The sequence below is a fragment of the Canis lupus genome, chromosome 20 (assembly GCF_011100685.1).
Source record: "Canis lupus familiaris isolate Mischka breed German Shepherd chromosome 20, alternate assembly UU_Cfam_GSD_1.0, whole genome shotgun sequence".
NCBI lineage: Eukaryota > Metazoa > Chordata > Mammalia > Carnivora > Canidae > Canis > Canis lupus.
In genome coordinates, this window is record NC_049241.1 from 45,069,792 (window position 1) to 45,090,312 (window position 20,521).

A 20,521-nucleotide genomic window follows, 5' to 3' on the forward strand; every position below is an offset into this window, starting at 1 on the left:
GGGGTGGGGTGCAGACAGCTGAGCGTGAGTCAGCGGGGCCCAGCAGCCTGGGGCGGAAGTGGTTGGCTCAGCCCCTGGGACCGGCTGTGTGGGTTCCTGGCCCAGGGGGGCTACCGAGGCCTGAGCGGGACAGGAAGTGGGTCAGCTGAGGCAGCAGGCTTCGGACCCACGTGTTCCCTGACCGGAATGTTGGGCCGGGGTAACCCCAGCCTGTGCTCTCTCCCCCTTCTCCCCCTCTACATCCCCCCCCTCTCCCCCCTCTTCCTTCCCCCTTAAGCCCTGGTTTCCTCCTGGGCTCCAGTAATGACTCTGCTAACTGCAATGTGCACTTATGAAGCACCTGCTGGGTACCCGGCCGTGGCAGAGCAGGAACGCACAACCCTGGGGGGGGGGGGTGCGTGGGAGTCAGCTCCTTAACACGGGGGAAACTGAGTCCCTGTCTCACAGGACGTCTCAAATCCTTTTCCTTGGCAGGCTAGGGCCATCTCTGTCCTTCAGTGTCCTCACTCTAAACACGGGACTTTGGAAGAGAAAATATCTCAGGAGTTTCCACATTTTCTCTTGGCCCCTCTTTGAATTTCTCCCTTGCTCTCTCTGCATTTCAGCTTCTCAGTCTCTTATAGTCTTTTTCTGTCTTGGCCTCCCCACTTCCCCCACCAGGGCCACACAATGTGTGTATGGGGGGAGGGGTGCCACTTGAACCTGCCCCTCCTCCTTTCCGGGGGACCTGGACATGTCAGGGCAGGTCTGAGGCACTCCTTGTAGAAACTGCTGAATGCCTGGTGGCAAGTTGCCAGTGCAGGAAGGATCGGGTAGGAAAGTTAAAGAGGGTGTGGGGGAAGGACTTTGGGATTTCCGGTTCAGTAATTCACCCCTACCCAGGACTGTTACACTCAAGGTGTTCTAAGATGCTGTTGGGTTTTGAGGGATGCATAGGAGTTTTCCAGGTGTAAATGGGGACAGATGGGCTTCCAGGCACTGGGGACAGCTTGTGGTCAGTAGTAGCAAGAGAAAGGAGGTTCAAATGCCCAGGAGAGGAGTTTGGCTTTCTCCTGTAAGCAAAAGGGAGCCATGGAGGGAATGAGAGGTGAGGAGGGGCCCCCATTAGATCCCTAGAATGGGGTGGACTAGAAGGATGAGACTGGTGTCCAAGACCCTCATCTCCAAGTAAGACTGAGAATGTCCAGGTGAGGGCTGAGGGAAACTGCTGATCGGGGCCAAACAAAGTCTCTCCAAGCCTTACCTTCCAATGAACTTCCCTCCATCCGCCTTGGATTGTTCAACTGCCTGTGTGCCCCCCCATCACTGCTGGGTCCCCTGCACTGTACTCCCAGCCTGGAAACTGCTGGAACCCTGGTGTGTCCCCAGCCCCAGGAACCTATGCACAGGAGGCACTTCCTAAGTGACCCGGGCAGCCACAGGGATCCAGGCTGAGACCAGGAACAGGCCCCCTGAGCTGGAGAAGGAAGCCGGCCTTCTGGGGCGTGCCTTCCGCTCCGGGGAGGCTGCAGCGCCTCTCTGCGCCCCCTGCTGGCCGCAGCGTGGAACACCGAGCACTCACCCCTTTCCTGCCTCCTGAGGCTTATTACACACGCATTACGGGCCTGGAGCTGTGCTGGGTGCAAAGGACACTTCCTCTGAGGGTGCAAAGACCATGTGTCTTCAGGGAATTGGAGGAGGTGCCCCCTCCCCTGGGACCCATGTTCCCCAAGACAAGTCCTTTTGGTTTCAAAGCTCTATTCTTTGAAAGCCACTGACCTTAAAACCTCTTCATTCCTCAAGGACAGACATAGGGGAATGACCAAGTCCTGTTTCTGGGTCAAACTACTCAGCTCCAGAGAAGCTGGCCTGGGTTTACTTTCCTGCCTCTCCTCTCCCTGGCCATGACACAGGAGACAAGAGGCTTCACTTGGCAGAGCCTCAGTTTCCCTGTCTGCAAAAGGTGGTAATGGTACCCCATCACCACCACAGGGTTATAAGTGGGAACTTTGCCCATGCTGGGGGTGTAAATGATCGTGATTCAATTAAAATAAATAAGTAGGGGATCCCTGAGTGGCTCAGCGGTTTGACGCCTGCCTTCGTTCGGCCCAGGGCGTGATCCTGGAGACCTGGGACCGAGTCCCACATTGGGGTCCCTGCATGGAGCCTGCTTCTCCCTCTGCCTGTGTCTCTGCCTCTCTCTCTGTGTGTGTCTCTCATGAATAAATAAATAAAATCTTTAAAATAAATACATAAATAAGTAAGTAAATAAGGGGATCCCCTGGGTGGCTCAGTGGTTTGGCACCTGCCTTCAGCCCAGGGTGTGATCCTGGGGTCCCAGGATCGAGTCCCACATTGGGCTCCCTGCATGGAGCCTGCTTCTCCCTCTGTCTGTGTCTCTGCCTCTCTCTCTCTCTCTCTCATGAATGAATAAAATCTTTAAAAATAAATAAGTAAATAAAAACAAATAAAAATAAAGTTTTAGTTAAAAATTTTTAAATTAAAAAATAATAACAAATAAAATAAATACATGATCATGATTCAAATCCCAAAAGGTTACTCAAACTCTCTGTGCATCAGAATAAATAAATGCACTGGGTTGTGAGGACGGAGACCATTCAGTACAGAAATCCTGTCATCATTATCCATTCAGGGCACTCATAAGAGCCACCACAGACTGAGCACCAGGTCACATACCAAGGACAGAAATCCCAGGGAATCAGGGCCCCCTCTGCCCACTGACGCCCCCAACCCCAGGCAGAGGATGACCACAGTGGACACCAACCTCTCACAAAGACACACAAGAAATCACACATTTCAACCGTTTTATTTGCTTTCTGGGGTGTCAAGTCCAGGGCCCAGCCCCCAGCAAAGTCAGGACAGACCCTTCCCCAGCCTGGGCTCCCAGACAGGAGGGTTTCAGACAAGGCACTCAAAGGAACTCTTGGGGGGTCAGGGAGGAGCCACCTCGAGGGTGCAGGGGCCAGGCCCTCCTTGGGGGACAAGAGAACAAAGTTACCTTAGGTAGGAAAGGTTTTTCCCAAAGAGAGATTTAGGATGAACTAGAAACCTGAGATGTTAAGAGAGCCCCGGAAACAAGTCGGGTACCCCCGGGGCAGGCAGGAAGCCAACTCTGCTGTCCAAGATCCAGATATGGCTTCCTTGGCATCTGGGGATGCCATGTGCCTCGGAAGCACTCTGTGTGCCCAATTCCACACTAGCTTTCTCTGAGGTTCCCTAGAGACAAAGCGTGTCAGCCATAGAAGCCACTCACTCTAGATCCCACCTCTGTGAGTGGCTTCGGTGACCCTGGACTGGGCCCTGGGGGACCAGGGCCACCTCCCAGAGCCTGGGGTTGCTTCTCTCTTTCCCATCTCATCCCCTTTCTCTGTGCCTCATGCTTATTAGAGAGGCAGGCACTTTGTGGGTCTCCGGGCAGCTGAAAGGAAGGCCTGGTGAGGAGCGAGGGAGGGAGAAGAGGATTTGGCGAGAGGAGCAGCTCAGGGCAGGAACAGCTCCCACAGAGGTCTGGAAGCCCATGACACTCAGTTTGTGACAATGGCCCCTGCACTGGAGGACAGAATCTCTTAGCAGAAATGTTCGGCATCCACCCAGGAATTAACTTGCAAGATGTGGATGTTGGCAAACGCACCCCTTACCCCCCAAACAGCCATCCTTCCGCAGGTGGCCATTAACGTGCTTCCCCGCTGCAAAAATAGAGATGTTCTCCTTCCCAGCCAGCAGCCCCAGGCCCTTGGGAGGCACTCATGCCCTGGGAAGGGAAATTTAATTTGGGATATAAAAACAAAGGCCCTTTTCGGCTCCCCCCCTCCCCCAGGAGGTGTATACAGTGGGATCTGTGGCCCAGGGTGGCCAGCTTCTGTGTGTGTGACAACCAGTGCCCCACACTGGCTGCAGGCTCCCCGGCTCTCAGGGTGGAGGCTGGGGCCCTGCAGAAGAATGGGGCTTTGTCCCACTATCCCCAAAGGGGACTTCTGGGTTTAAACACTCCAAGGGGTGGAGAGGTCAAAGGTCAACAGTCTAGACAGTGGCAGCAGAAAAGAGGCCAGTATGGTGGGCAGATTTCCAGGAGCAGCTCCCCTCCCAACCCAGGCCCAGTCGTCACCCCCGGGGGCACACAGGCATGTGGGTGTACACACACAGCAGCTGGCCTGGCTTCCTGGCAGAAACTTCTAAGACAACAGAAAGGCATCCTGAATCTACTTTTCCAGCCATCCCCCTGAGCAGGCCCTTTCTGTTCTAGAAGTTACCGTGCCAGCACAGAGCAAGGCGGCTGAAAACTATTCTCCTTGCTGACACTATTGCAATCTAACTTTTCCACAAAGACCTGGCACCACCTGGGAAGCCGTGATTTCTGTCCCCTGCCTGTCCCTGTCTCTCCCCGTGGCCAAGGGACCTTGGCTGTTCCTTGATCAAACCAGGTGAGCCAGGCGGCACAAATCCAGTCCACCAACTCAAATTCCTGCTTCTTTCCACCCTTCTTTCTTTCTTACTAACCACTCCTTCTTATTTCTTTTTCAAGCTACATGCTCATGTACATACCACGGACCTTTTCTTTAGTAAGCAAGGGGGAGTCAAAGGGGCTGAGAGAAGAAAAGTATGAGGTGCAGAGGCTCTGGCACCATTAAGGAGATGCCATCACCCAACACCTAGGTGACTGTTGCTGCCCTCCCCCACCTCAACATATCCCATGGGGGCCCAGGGAGAGGCCCCCCATCCACCTTCCTACAAGATTCCCCCAGCAGCCTTCCCACCACATCCCTCTGCCCATCCTTCTCCACCTTCTATGGAGAACACTTGCTGCACCCACCTGTTAGCGTCTCTCCCCTCCATGCCCTGCTAAGCCACATCCACTTCATAGACCCACCCCTCTGCCCCGTTCTGTGTGCCTCCCTCCACCTGAGACTCTGCAAATGACAGGGGAGCAAGAATGGGACTTGGTCCTCTCTTTACATGTGAGGACATTTCAGTCCCGAGATCCAACACATGCAGACAGACACACCATGGAGAGAACAGATGAGTTTGGCCAAAAGACAAATTTTAGGAAAATTTAAACTGGAAAATGAAAACTAAAAAGCTGGCAGTGGGCAGCCCGGGTGGCTCAGTGGTTTAGCGCCACCTTCAGCCCAGGGCGTGATCCTGGAGACCCTGGAATGAGTCCCACGTCGGGCTCCCTGCATGGAGCCTGCTTCTCTCTCTGCCTGTGTCTCTCTCTCTCTCTGTATCTCTTGTGAATAAATAAATAAAATCTTAAAAAAAAGAAAAAAAAAAGCTGGCAGGAAGTGAGTGAAATGTTTAATGGTTGTCTGATTAAATAAAAATGAATGAAATAGGCTGCATCATGGACAAGGACAGGATTCCGGCTTGACTTGATGAGGAAATCTAAAACCATTGCAAGAACACACAAATGACACACATACACTCAACAATGATCAGACAATAAGTTATATCTCTAAATTTCTGAATCATATGGTGCTTTAAACATAGAGGGGAAAATGAAGACAAAGGAAAGATGAAAATGTGGAGTTTGGGGATGGTATGTATGTCCAGGTTCCAGTGGGTACCCAGCTAAGGGCAGACCTGGCTCATGTTCAGGTCCCCCCCCTTGCTTGGATTCATTTCCTCCTCACATCCCTGTAGATCAGACCTTTGGGGAACAAAGCTAGATGAAGCCTGATGTTCTGAATAAGACCTCCGGGGGACCCCCGCCATGAGCCTTGAGCTCCTCACATTCAGAAGAGCCACAATCTCCACTCACAGAGTCCCACACAGCAGGTTTTTCAGGAGACTACAACCTCAGACTGGGGACATGAGAGAGGGGTGTTTCTGGCAGAAGGCAGGCTGGCATGGACAGAGAAGCAGAGTCCTAATCATTTCAACCTGCGAGCCACAGGCCATGCCCACTGCCAAGTGCCCACCCCGAGTCACCCACTCGGGGCAGCTTCCTCCAGAGAAAACCCAGGACCCAGAGAATGCATTTAACTCAGAAACCCCTCAACCCAGTTCTCCAAGCGACACAGCAGCTCAGCAGAGGCGGGACCTCCCCTGGCCCTCGGAACAAGAGGCAAAGAAGGTGAATGTTTAAGAAACAAAACAAAACAAAAATATCATCTGTTTCAGAAAGAACTGCATGCTGGGTAACACCAACAATCATGTTGGCACGGCATCACATTCCAGCATACCTCGCACTTAGGGAAATGATAAAACTCCATAATTCTCCCCCAAATAGGAGAACACTTCCAAAATGTGTGTTTTCCTCAGTTGGCATCATGGTTCCTGTTGTCATTCTTTTCCTCCGATGGGTATCAAGGTCCAGCTGAACCCAGTCACTTCCTGGGTGATGTTACCCTCATCTCTGGTGGTAAACTGAAAGTTGCCTGGGATCGAGATCAAAATTTACTCCTGAGTCCTGGGTGCATCTCCAAAACCATCTACACAGAAGTCCACTGGCTTCTCCACCGCCCTCCTGCTCAAACACGCCAGTGTGCATGGAGCTCAGCCAACTCCAGCCCCCAGGCCCCATTCTGGGCACCCCTCCCCTTAAGGAGAGAAAGAAGCTGGTCCCCAGCACCAGGACTGGAAAAATCCAGGCCAGATGTGGGGTAGGTTGCAACTGCTACAAATTTTTACATATTAGAAAAAAAAAAAGAAGTCATGTGCGTGCCAAAATGACCCACCGGCTGCCCTGCCCCAGGGTCCCCACAGGGACAGCTCATGGCTCTGGTGTTGAAAGGGTCAGCCCACCTTTTTTAACCATCTGGGGCAGCAGCTCCCACCCCACACTGCCTGGCCAAGGGCCCTGCCCGCCCTGAGGAAAGGGAACCGACATCAGCTCCAGCACAACATGTAGGTCCAATTTTCAGGGGAAGAGGCGCAATGGGTCGCATCCCAGGAAAAAGAAAAGACACTTTGCTGTTGGCTAAAGCCAAGTTTTAACCAAAGGGATTATAAACTCCTCTGTGCCCAAACTAGCACTATTGTTTTTTTAAAAGAGAATGAGAGGGGCAGCCCCAGTGACACAGCGGTTTAGCGCCACCTGCAGCCCAGGGTGTGATCCTGGAGACCCGGGATGGAGTCCCACGTTGGGCTCCCTGCATGGAGCCTGCTTCTCCCTCTGCCTGTGTCTCTGCCTCTCTCTGTGTGTCTCTCATGAATAAATAAATAAAATCTTAAAAAAAAATAAAAAGAGAATAAGAAAGAGAGGGGGGGAAAAAGCCCCCGCCGTATCTCCAGGCAGCCCTTTCGGGGGTCATCCCGGCTTTTGGGACACGGATCCAGGCAAAGACTCTTCATGGAGTTTTTAGGTTTGGGAAAAACCAATCAGGGATGGAGGGAACACCAGAATCCCTTCACCAGAGCAGGTGAGCAGGTGAGCCCAGACGTGGGATCAAAGAGCAGAGATCCACTCGACCCAATGTTCTCTGTGCAGATCGGGACCCACCAGCTTCCCAGCTGTTGTGAATGTGTCCCCAGATGCAAAGGGAAATAGAGGAAAAAGTCTCCAGCCACCTCCTTCAAATCGACCAGCCCTTTTGCAGAGAAAAAGGGAGAGGAAGTGTTTAAGTCGGAACGTTGATCCAGATCAGATCCCCGGCTGACAGGCTTATCTTCCTTGGCCAAGCCCGGGAGGGCAGAGGTCCCTCCCGGGGTCCCTAGTGGGATGAGGTCTTGGGAGGCCTGAAAGGCTCTTAGTGTTTGTGGCGACAGTTGATTTTGCCTTCTGACTGCTCCAGGACGTCCAGCATCTCCTCGATGATGGCCCGCAGCGCCCTGCCCAGCTGGTCTGCGTTGTACGGCTTGCCCAGTGGAGGCACGTGAACAAAGGCTGAGCGGCCGTGACTCTGGTACAGAGAGGTGTAGTAGGTGAAGTCACAGAGGTACCTGTGCGGGGGCAGGAGAGAGACCAAAATGAGGTCAGAGAATCAATACACACAGACTAACAGGATGGCCTTCCTCCGCACCTGCTGTAAGAGCCCCAGCCTTGCCAGAAATACACGAAATGGAATACTGCTTCTCCCCTCCTCCCAGGTTGGCAAAAATGAAGAAAACCTGGGAACTCCAGGTGCTGCTGTGTATGTGAGGAAGGAGGCAGTATGAGGTGCAGCTAGCGGGAATGCCAACTGTCCCAGGGGAAGAGTTTGGCAAGGCTAGTAATGTGACAGACGCTTAGACTTTAGGACAGGTTCTTTCTGGTTTTGAGAATCTACCTTCAGAAGCCACCTGCACAAGGGCACAAGAAAGGTGAAGAAGGTGTTCGCTGCACCATTAAGTATAAAAGAATAAGGGGACACCTGCATGGCTCAGCGGTTGGGCATCTGCCTTTGGCCCAGGGTGTGATCCTGGGGTCCCAGGATCAAGTCCCACATTGGGCTCCCTGCATGGAGCCTGCTTCTCCCTCTGCCTGTGTCTCTGCCTCTCTCTCTCTCTGTCTCAAATAAATAAATAAATAAATAAATAAATAAATAAATAAATAAATAAATAAATAAAAAATTTTTTAAAAGTATAAAAGAACAAGAAGTGGGGCACCTGAATGGCTCAGTCAGTTGAGCCTCTGCCTTCAGCTCAGGTCATGATCCCAGGGTCCTGGGATCGAGCTCCGTGTCCAGCTCCCTGCTCGGCAGGGAGTATGCTTCTCCCTCTACTCCCCTTGCTTGTATTCTCTCTCTGTCTCTCTCTCAAATAATGAAATACAATCTTTTTTTTTTTTTTTTTTTAAAGTAGAATAAGCAGCTACCTGCTAGCATCTGAATGTCCTTCCTCAAATTCACTGTTGAAGCCCTGACTCCCAATGTCATGGTATTAAGAGGCAGGGCCTTTGGGAAGTAAGAGCCCTCACGAATGGGGTTAGCACCCTTATAAAAGAGACTGCACATATACAATGGAATATTTACTCAGCTATCAGAAAGGACGAATACTCATCATTTGCTTTGATGTGGATGGAACTGGAAGGTATTATGCTGAGTGAAGTAAGTCAATAGGAGGACAATCATTATTTGGTTTCACTCATACAAGGGAATATAAGAAATAGTGAAAGGGATTATAGGAGAAAGGAGGGAAAATGAGCGGGAAAAATTAGAGAGGGTGACAAAACATGAGAAACTCCTAACTCTGGGAAATGGACAAGGGGTAGTGGAAGGGGGGGTGGATGGGAGGATGGGGTGACTGGGTGACGGGCACTGAGGGGGGCCCTTGACGTGATAAGCACTGGGTGTATGGGCAGCCCCGGTGGCACAGCGGTTTAGCGCCGCCTGCAGCCTGGGGTGTGATCCTGGAGACCCGGGATCGAGTCCCACGTCGGGCTCCCTGCATGGAGCCTGCTTCTCTCTCTGCCTGTGTCTCTGCCTCTCTTTCGCTCTCTCTGAATAAATAAATAAATAAATAAATCTTTAAAAAAAAAAATATATATATATATATATGAAAGAGAGACTGCACAGAGCTCTCTTCCTCCTCCTGCCAGATGAGGACACACTAAGGAGCCAGCAGACTGCAACCCAGAGGGAGGCCTTCATCACAGTATGACCAGGCTGGTGCCATGATCTTGAATTTCCCGGACTCCAGAATTATGAGCAATCACCCTGTTGTTTATAAGCTGCCTGGCCGGTGGTATCCCTGTTATAGCAGACCTAAAGGGCTAGCATGCAACATAAACGTCCGCAGACGGGAGAGTGGCTTAGTAAGTTGGAACAGCCACTCAATGGAATATCACATAGCCATTTACCAGGCATGTAGGAGATCCAAAGGAAGGGATGCCTGGGTGGCTCAGTTAGTTAAGTGTCTGCCTTTGGCTCAGGTCATGATCCCAGGGTCCTGGGATCGAGTCCCATATCGGGCTTCCTGCTCAGCAGGGAGTCTGCTTCTCCCTCTGCCCTGCTTGTGCTCTCTATCTCAAATAAATAAATAAAATCTTTAAAAAAAAAAGTCTCAGATTTACCAGAGGGATCGCTAGGGAGAAGGAGAGAGAGCAAGAGAATTTTTCACGATGGGAACATAGAAGATGTTCTAGAATTATCGTGCCATTTAGAATTCGTTTTAAAAACAGAAAGATGGTTGGGATCCCTGGGTGGCGCAGTGGTTTGGCGCCTGCCTTTGGCCCAGGGCGTGATCCTGGAGACCCGGGATCGAATCCCACGTCGGGCTCCCAGTGCATGGAGCCTGCTTCTCCCTCTGCCTATGTCTCTGCCTCTCTCTCTCTCTCTCTGTGTGACTATCATAAATAAATAAAAATTAAAAAAATATTTAAAAATAAATAAATAAATAAATAAAAACAGAAAGATGGCAAATTTGGTTACTCCTTTCAGTCTACTGAATCAGCCACCTGCCGCCTTTGGGCTGGAGAAGTGTACAGAGTGCTGAGAAATGGAGATATGGGTGCTAAGAGGACATGGAACAGAGAGGACACAATTTGGTCTGGGTGCTGGCAGAGACCCCCCCCCAAGGCGGCAACATGTTGGAGCTAAGGCCTGAAAGATGCCTTATCAGAGGGAGGTGAGTTCTGGGCAGAGGTCACAGCACCTGCAAAGACCCCCAAGGCTAGAGTGAGCATAGTGTTTGAGCAACCAGAGAAGGCCAGTTTGTGGGGCTGGCGCATAGTAGGGGAGGGAAGAGTGAAGGCTGACACGAAGTAGGGGAGGGATGGGCAGGGGCTAGACTACACATCACCTGTGGATGGTGGAGGACAGGTTGGAATTTTACTCTAGGTGCAGTGGGAGCTTCAGGAGGGATTTTTTTTTTTAAGATTTTATTTATTTATTTATTTATTTATTTATTTATTTATTTATTTATTTATTTTAAAGATTTTATGTATTTATTCATGAGAGACACACACACACACACACAGAGAGAGAGAGAGAGAGGAGAGAGAGAGAGAGAGAGGCAGAGACACAGGCAGAGGGAAAAGCAGGTTCCACACAGGGAACCTGATATGGGACTCGATCCCAGGACTCCAGGACCACGCTCTGGGCTGAAGGCAGCACTAAACCGCTGAGCCACCCAGAGATCCCCAAGATTTTATTTATTTATTCGTGAGAGACACACAGAGAGAGGCAGAGATGTAGGCAGAGGGAGAAGCATGCTCCATTCGGGGAGCCCGATGTGGGACTTGATCCTTGGACCGTGGGATCACGCCCTGAGCCAAAGGCAGATAGATGCTCAACCACTGAGCCACCCAGGCATTCCTGCAGGAGAGATTAAGCAAAGGAGGAACACCATCTGACTTAAATGTATAAAAGACCTTGTAACAGGCTAAAGAGTTTCTTCCCAAAGTTGATGTTCACCTGGAACCTCAAAATGTGACCTTATTTGGATAGAGGGGTTTTGCAGATATTAGTTAAAATGAAAACATACTGGATGAGGGTGGGTCCTAAATCCAATGACTGGGGTCCTCATAAGAAGGCCATGTAAACACACACACAGGGAAGAAGGCCACGTGGAGATGGAGACAGAGATCAGGGTAACGCAGCCATGAGCCCCCAAGGGTTACCAGCAGCCACTGGAAGCCAGGAGGAAGGCAGGGGGCAGATTCTCCCTCAGAGCCTCCAGAAGGAGCAAACATTGCCCACACCTTGCTTTTGGCCTTCTAGCCTCCAGAACTGGGAGAGATTACATTTTTGTCCTAAGCTATAAAGTTGATGGCTTTGTTATAACAGCCACAGAAAATGAATACAGAGGTGCCTAGGGTGGCTCAGTTGGTGAAGCATCTGCCTTGAGCTGAGGTCATAATCCCGAGGTCCTGGGATCGAGCCCTGCATCAGCTCCCTGCTCAGCGCAAGGCCTACCTCTCCCTTTCCCTCTGCCTTTCCCCCTGTTCCTGCTCTCTCTCTGTCAAATAAATAAATAAATAAATAAATAAATAAATACATACATACATACATACATACATAAAATCTTTAAAAATAGAAGAAAGAAAAAACAAAATGGATATAGAAACAACTGTTTGGAAGAGGAGGACTGTCAGGGCCAGGCCAGAGGTGGCAGGAGGAACACCAGTGAGGTGGCTGGGGCAGTGACCAGAGGCAGACGCCAAGGCCTGGGTAGGGACAGGTGGGCAGATTCAGACATCCTGAGTTCTGGAAGCAGGATCAGTGGCATCTGTTCCACGCACATGCTTCACTCTGGGGCTTATGGATGCCGAGTGCTCAGTCCACAAGGGGCCAAAGTCAACACACTTGGCCTGTTCAACACTAGCTTGGGCCCGTGGAGGAGGGAAAGCACCCCCACTCACCCCCAAGGTGCCCTACCTGCCAGCATCTTGTGAGATGGTCACCGACACATCCAGGCCCAGCGTAGTGACCCTCTTACAGACCGCATCCATGTCGATGATGGAGTCGATGCTTTCGGGCCCGTCTTCCACGCAGCACTGGGAGCCGGGGCAGAAGCGGCAGTTGTCCAGCCCCTTGTAGCCCTTGTTATGCCCACACTTCTCCAGTGTGACAGTGGTCGCCATGCCCGACACCCCCACATGCACCACGAGCTGCAGATAGACATGCAGGGCTTAACAGGGGTGTGGCCAAAAGACTGGGGGATCCCCCCCAGGCCAAGGAGAGGCCCCTTGTTGCTGGAATAGGCCATACAATACCCCACAGAAAGGTCTGCCAAGAAAACATGCCAGGATGTGCAACACGCAAGGATATTCATTGCAGCTGTGTTAACACAAATACCAGAAAACGACCTCATTAGCCATTAGCAGCTGGGAGGGGGGGTGTTGGCTACATAAATTAATAAATTAGGAGCTACTACTATGTAGCTGTTAACATGCCAAAAGCAGTTCTGTTAAGGAACTATCTTCAAGCCATATTGCCAAATGCAAAAGACAAGGTGTAACTTCCAGGAATCTAACCTATGATCAAAGAGGTAATAATGTGTCAATGGTCGTTTCAGTGTTTTTTCTAAAAATGAGGGGAAAAACTCATGAAAACACTGGCATGCTCCATTATAGGAGAACAGTTACATTCATTAGGAAAAACTGCCCAGCTGTTAAAATAACGTAAGGGAAAAATTTTTAACGACCTAGGCACTAAAATGCTCATGATAAAATATTTATGGAAAGCAGGACACCCGCACTGAATACAGTTGAATTTCAACTATTCATTATTAGTGTGTATGCTTACACACAGAAAGGGCATTGTACACATAAACATTTACACATGTAAACATTTAAAATGTGGGCTGAGGAGCATGCTGTCCCATATGGCAGCCAGGGGCCATGGAACTAGTGAGCACTTTAGAACGTGGCTGGTAGGAATTGAGATGCACAGTCAGAGCAGAACACACACCAGATTTTGGAGACCGGGCACACACACACAAAAAGAATGTAAAATCCCTCTGTAATAACTTTTCTAAGGTTGATGACACGTCAAGATGATAATATCTTAGATACACAGGGTTCCAAAAAAGATATTATTAAAAATGTATTTCACCTCTTTGTTTTGACATTTTATTTTTTTATTTTTTTAAAGATTTTATTTTTTATTCTTGAGAGACACAATGAGAGAGAGGCAGAGACACAGGCAGAGGGAGAAACAGGCTCCATGCAGGGAGCCTGGGACTCGATCCTGGGTCCCCAGGATCTGGCCCTGGGCTGAAGGCGGTGCTAAACCGCTGAGCCACCTGGGCCACCCTATTTTAACATTTTAAAAATGTGGCTAGAGGGACACAGAGGGGCAGCCCTGGTGGCTCAGCAGTTTAGAGCCTGCCTTTGGCCCAGGACGTGATCCTGGGGTCCGAGGATTGAGTCCCACATCGGGCTCCCTGCATGGAGCCTGTTTCTCCCTCTGCCTGTGTCTCTGCCTCTCTCTGTGTGTCTCTCATAAATAAATAAGTTAAATCTTTAAAAAAATTGAATATTGGGGAATGTGAAAACAAAGCAGCAGCTGTAGTATAATGAGCTGAATGGTGATACTCCTTACATACCAAAAAGAAAAAGTCGCCTGGAAACTGTGACTGATACCTTATTTGGAAAAATAAGGGTCTTTACTGATGAAATTAAGTAAAGGATCTCGTGATGAGATCCTCCTGCATTATCTGGGTAGGCCCCAAACCCAATGACACATGTCCTTAAAAGAGACACTTAAAGGAAAGACAGAGTGCAGCCCTGGTGGCTCAGCAGTTTAGCACCGCCTTCAGCCCAGAGTGTGATCCTGGAGACCTGGGATCGAATCCCACGTCAGACTCCCTGCATGGAGTCTGCTTCTCCTTCTGCCTGTGTCTCTCGTGAATAAATAAATAAAATCTTTAAAAATAATAATAATAAAGGAAAGACAGAGACCGGAAAAGTCCATGTGACCACAGAGGCAGACACCAGAGTGACCTGGCCCGCAAACCAAGGAATTCGAGGAGCTCCCAGAAGCCGGAGCAGATGAGCAATGACCCTCCCTCCTGAGGGAGGGAGCACAGCTGCGGAGGCTTGGACTTTGGAGCTCTGGCCTCCGGGGATGTGAGAATTCATTTCTGATGTTCTAAGTTTACAGCAGCCACAGGAACTGAATCCACACGGATTGCTTCAAGAGCACACGTGGGGGGTTGCCTGGGTGGGCTCAGTGGTTGAGTGTCTGCCTTTGGCTCAGGGGATTATCCTGGGATCCTGGGATCAAGACCTGCATCAGGCTCCCTACAGGGAGCCTGCTTCTTTCTCCCTCTGCCTGTGTCTCTGTCTCTCTGTGTTGCTCATGAACAAGTAAATTAAATCTCAAAAAAAAAAAAAAAAAGCACACATAGTGGCACACTAGCACAGATGCACATGCGTGTATGCAGACACATGTGTGAGCAACAACAGTAATCATGGTGCCAGTTAACCAAGCAGGGGTGATTCTCTATGTTATGAAAATTTTTACAAACATGTTCATGCTTTCGGGTAATTTTGTTTATTTACCTGGAAAAAAGGCAGGACTCCACATGCAAAGCAGAAAAAAAAAACCCATTGACAGAACTTTAGTCACATCTCACTAAGTCTTCAGGTCCCCCTCTACAAAGCGACAGATTCCACTTGAGACACCACGAAGGGCTCATTAGGAAGGAAGTCTCCACTGGTTGGTCCTGGAAAATCCGCAAGGGCAGGCTAGTGTGGGAAGCTGGGTGGGGCCCCCCTAGATGACCAGTACATCACCTATCAGAGACAGCAGCCCAGGTAACTTCACCTCCGACCCCGTGGAGCTCTCTGTGCCCAGAGTCTTGGCTGGGCCATGTGTGTCTGTGGTGTCCTGTTGTCTGGCCTCCATTCCGCTGCATTTGGTAATAGCCAGTTCCCTCCCATATTCAGTTTCCCTTTGTGGAGCCCCGAGAGCCCCCATCTTCTTTCAGGAGGTTTGAGAGAGGTGATGCCACCCCTGGCCACCAGAGTTTGCATGTGACCCAGGCCTCACAAATCAGAGCATTCCTTCCTTCCTCCAACCCCCAGCCATAGTGCTTGGTTCAGAGACTAGTGCTTGGGTTCAGGGACCCAAGTGGGCCAATGAAAATCAGCCACGGACCCTGGGTAATTATCAAAAGGAGAGTTGTAAAAAAACAAAAAAAAAAAAGGAGAGTTGTTTTCTTTCTGCGGAGGGGCTGGGTTGGGAAGGTATAAATCAGCAGCCATCTGTCTTTGCCAAAGCAAAAGCAAAGTGCAAAGCAAAGCTGAATGGCCAAGTGAGAATGCTGATGATAACACTGGGTGAGTGCCTGGATCAAGCTATACCTGAAGCACACTGATGTTTGTGCTTAAGCTGACTTAAGGTGTGTTCTGACTGTCACATATAACTAAACAGGTCATGACTGATACAGAACTCCAGTGCGACAGAGCCAGTCTCTGTGAGGTTCCAGATGTTTGCTCTCCTCCCTCAAATCCACGGGTAACCAAGGAAACTGTGGCTCTTTGGGGGACAAGGCCATGGCATCAGCTATGTGATGGAAGCAGGAACAAAGCCACACAAATCATCCATGAGTGGAGTGCCCACCTGCAGGTCCTGATGAGGAAGCACCTGCCTTCGCCCCACTCACCTGTGGGCTGTGCTTCTCCCACAGGGCAGGGATGAGCCTCTGGACCGTCTTGTACTCGACTGGAATCTCATACACGTGCAGGTCCACGCTGTCACCAAGCCCGAGCTTCTCTAGCTCCTGCAAAGGAGGGGAGAGGGAGTGTTGTGGCATCAGGCGAGGGCTGCAGGGTTAATGCATTCCCAGGGGATAAGCTGACCCATCCTCAGAAAACAGGTGGAGCTCCTGATTCAGTGTGCAGAGTGGAAGGTCAGGTTCATGTGCCGTTCTACCCCAAAGCTCCTCCCTCCTCCCCCTACCCACCCACCCATCTCAAACTCTTTCTGCATCTCTAGGGGCATCAGTATAATGCCACGGCCTTTGGAGCTAGGCAGCCTGGTTTGAACCCTGTGTGGCCTTGGGCAAGTTACTTAACCTCTCAGAGCCTCAACTTCCTCATCCATAAAATTGGGATAAAAAAGTACTTAATTCATAAGGTAGTTATAAGGATTAAAGGAACAAATTCACACAGAGTCCATGCTATGCTTGGCACATAACAAATGCTCAAATAATGTTGGCTACCATTACTACTACTGTTTTTGCTGTTGTTATTATACTTTCCCCTTCATTACACCTATTAAGATTGATTGATTGATTGATTTATAAGATTTTATTTAGGGGATCCCTGGGTGGCTCAGGGGTTTAGCGCCTGCCTTCGGCCCAGGGTATGATCCTGGAGTCTCAGGATCGAGGCCCACATCAGGCTCCCAGTACGGAGCCTGCTTCTCCCTCTGCCTGTGTCTCTGCTTCTCTCTTTCTCTATGTCTCTCATGAATAAATAAATAAAATCTTATTTTTTTTATTTATTCATTCATGAGATTTTATTTATTCATTCATGAGAGACACAGAGAGGAAGAGACATAGGTAAAGGGAGAAGCAGGCTCCCTGCGGGGAGCCGGATGTGGGACTCAATCCCAGGACCCCAGGATCACGACCTGAGCCAAAGGCAGATGCTCAACCACTGAACCATCCAGGTGTCCCCCTTGGATTCTCAGTGTGGTCTATCAAGTGTCCACCTGTTAACTCCATGGAGGTAGAGCCCCAGACCAGGCTCCCTTCCCCAGATGGCCCAAGGCACAATGCACAGTAGACTCAGGACCAATTTTGCTGGAGGAACAGTGATCCTGCCAGCCCTGGCACCCAGGGGCAGGGAGAGATGTTTGGGGATGAAGGTATGGCTTAATATAAAATACTGAGTTTTTTCATAGTAAAATTAATACTCTGAAAAATGATTATTGGCAGGATGGTCTCTTATCATTCTCCGATCTCATGCACTGGTTTGAAAAAGGCTACCACGGGTGGATGTCCTGGGGTTCTATGGATGGGCCCCAGGCATGCATGTGGCCTCACTGAATTAATTCACTGCAGGTGAGTTCTTGCATCTCCTGAGGTAGCTTCAGGATTTCTTTAACTGGTTGCCTTGACCTTGCTATCCATGCTGTCCTGACTCCATGGTCTTTTTTGTTGTTGTTTTAAGATTTTATTTATTTGAGAGAGAGAGCACACAAGATGGGGGAGGAACAGAGAGAGAGGGAGAAGCAGGGTCTGAGCTGAGCAGGGAGCCTCGATGCGGGACTCGATCCCAGGACCCTGAAATCATGACCTGAGCCAAAGGCAGACATTCAACCGACTAAGCCACCCAGGTGCCCCTCCATGCTATTTGACCACAGTTGCTGGAGAGTATCCAACACCTGGAAAGGCAGGTCTCTCCTTATAGACAGATAATTCCAAATCGCTCCCCAAAGACGGTGCGTCAGGGTCACCTGGAGACAAGGACACCTGGAGGGTAGGTGGGACATGGTGTGTGTATTTGAGGACTCTCAAACACCAATAGAGAACTGGGACCCATCCCTGTCACCAAGCCCAACGATGTGCGGGATCAGAAGGATCCCCCCTCAAGAAATCCCATGGCCAGACAGACGAGGGACGAAGGGCAGAACTGCCCCCCCAAACACTGGTACACATGTGGGCTGCAGACCAGTGCTGGGGCAAGAACCCTGGGAGGCAAGGGGGTGACCTTTTCTGTGAAAGCAATTTCAAAACATTGAAAACATACTTAAGACAAACTTTGTCAACGATTTAGTTTCTCTTACAATTATTTCAGTCATTAGTATTTTTACTCTTCATGTTCCCTTTTCACCTAAGCCTTAACTCCCCTGATGGTGCAATGGGATTGAGGAGAACATGCTTTAAAGGGTGTGGGGATTTGGAGACAAAGCGGGAGTGGGGCTCGCCGGTGAAAGCCTGGAAAGGCTTCACATCTGTGATTCCTGTTTCCATTCCCACTAGTTCATCAACACTCACCGCTTGGAGCCTGCCACGCAGCCAGTGATGGTTTCTCAAGGCCACACACATGCACGGACAAACCATCTTCTGCTTGAGAATTCGTCATAGTAAAGTGAATACTCCAAATAATAATTACCAGTAGGGCTGTCCCGTAGTTTTCCCAGGTCTCACTCAGCGGTTTGAAAATGTGACCCTGGTGGATACTAGAGAGTTCCATGGGATTTATGGGATACCCCAATTTTGCTTAGCAAATTGATTTTGGCACCCCACACTGCCCCAACCTCCCGCCTCCCTAGGCCAAATCTAAAGTCACATCACACCATTCCCCTGTTCCCACTCTGTGGTGCCTCCTGCCACACTCAGAATAAAAATCCTAACTCCCCACCATGGTCCATGAGGCCCTGTGGGAGCAAGATGCTGCCAACTTTCTTGCCCTCCTCTCCCTTCTCTGCCCCCTCCCTGACTTTACTCACTTTCCTCCAGCTTTCTCACATGGCTTCCCACACACCACACTCATTCCTGCCTCAGGGTCTTTGCACTGACTGTTCTCACTGCACAGAACACTTTTTAAAAATAATTTTTTTTAATTTTTATTTATTTATGATAGTCACACACAGAGAGAGAGAGAGAGAGGCAGAGACACAGGCAGAGGGAGAAGCAGGCTCCATGCACCGGGAGCCCGACGTGGGATTCGATCCTTGGTCTCCAGGATCGCGCCCTGGGCCAAAGGCAGGCGCTAAACCGCTGCACCACCCAGGGATCCCTGCACAGAACACTTTTATCCTTACTTTCCTGTCAGTGGACTCTCTCCTTAGCTTTCATACCTCAGCCTCCTGAGGGGTCCTTGCCACAGCACAGGACATGCACACAGTAGGTGCTTATGAATATTGACTGAACAGCTGAGCAGCTCAAGCAGGGACCAAGAACAAATATAGACCTAAGTGCCCATTTTCTTCAACTATTAATGTAGGTTTGGACTAGCTGCTAGCTGGGATCCTCTCTTTCCTTTTCATCCTTTCCTACATTTAAAAGTAGCTCCTGGGAGCCCTTTGGGGGCTTAGTCGGTTAAGCATCTGACCTCACCTCAGGTCATGATCCTGGGGTCCTGAGATTGAACCCCACATTGGCTCTCTGCTCAGCAGGGAGTTCTGCTTCTCCCTCTGACCCTCTCTCTTGCTTGTGCTCTGTTTCAAATGAATAAATACAAAATCTTAAACAAAAAGATAGTTCCTCCAAATAATAAGAGATTACTTAAATAAACAAACCTTAAAAATAAATAAATAGGGGATCCCTGGGTGGCTCAGTGGTTTAGCGCCTGCCTTTGGCCCAGGGCGTGATCCTGGAGCCCCGGGATCAAGTCCCACATCAGGCTCCCGGCATGGAGCCTACTTCTCCCTCTGCCTGTGTCTCTGCCTCTCTCTCTCTCTCTCTCTCTATGTCTATCATAAATAAATAAAATCTTAAATAAATAAATAAATAAATAAATAAATAAATAAATAAATAAATAAAAGTAACTTTTCACTATTCACAAGAGTGAAGAGATAGAGATAGCCCAAGCATCCATCAGTGGATAAAAGGATAAATAAACAAAATGCAGTCTAGCTACACAATGGAATATTATTGTTCAACCACAAAAAGGAATGAAGCCCTGATTCACGTTACCATGTGGATGAACCATCAAAACAGCATGCTGATGGGATGTCTGGGTGGCTCAGTGGCGTGACCCTGGAGTCCCGGGATCGAGTCCCACATCAGGCTTCCTGCAGGGAGCCTGCTTCTCCCTCTACCTATGTCTCTGCCACTCTCTCTGTGTCCCTCATAAATAAATGAATAAAATCTTTAAACAAAAAACAAAATAACAAAAACAAAAACAGCATGCTGAGGGAAAGAAGCTAGACACAAAAGGCCACAGAGCATATTGACTTCATGTATATGAAATGTCCAAAACAGCCAAATCCATAGACACAGAAAGTAAATTAGTGGTTTTACCAAGAGCTATTTACCTATCCCCTCCTTTTACCAGGAGAATGAGGGGATAGGGAGTGGCTGCTAATGGGGATGGAATTCCCTTTGGGGTGATAGAAATGTTCTGGAACTAGATAGGGTGGTGGTTGCACAACACTGTGAACGTACTAAATGCAATTGAATTGTTCATTTTAAAAGGGATAATTTTATGTTATGTAAATTTCATCTCAGTAAACAAAGGAAAGGGAGAAAAAAGTAGCTC

General features: G+C 49.5%; 1 protein-coding gene across 4 annotated transcripts in view; it reads right to left on the minus strand.

The window, feature by feature from the left end:
* Positions 1 to 2,787: 2,787 nt before the first annotated feature.
* Positions 2,788 to 20,521, minus strand: part of PGPEP1 (pyroglutamyl-peptidase I) — a 33,578-nt gene continuing 15,844 nt past the window's right edge. For 2 of the 4 annotated variants that reach the window (XM_038566830.1, XM_038566829.1), the window contains exons 3-5: positions 15,973 to 16,089; positions 12,237 to 12,469; positions 2,788 to 7,881 (exon numbers count right to left, since the gene is read on the minus strand). In XM_038566830.1, the coding sequence (XP_038422758.1) occupies positions 7,689 to 7,881; positions 12,237 to 12,469; positions 15,973 to 16,089 (543 nt within the window). In that variant the 3' untranslated portion in view covers positions 2,788 to 7,688. Of the gene's footprint in view, positions 7,882 to 12,236; positions 12,470 to 14,866; positions 14,884 to 15,929; positions 16,090 to 20,521 lie in introns of those variants that run through there. The other 2 variants (XM_038566831.1, XM_038566832.1) reach the window with 2 other exon arrangements.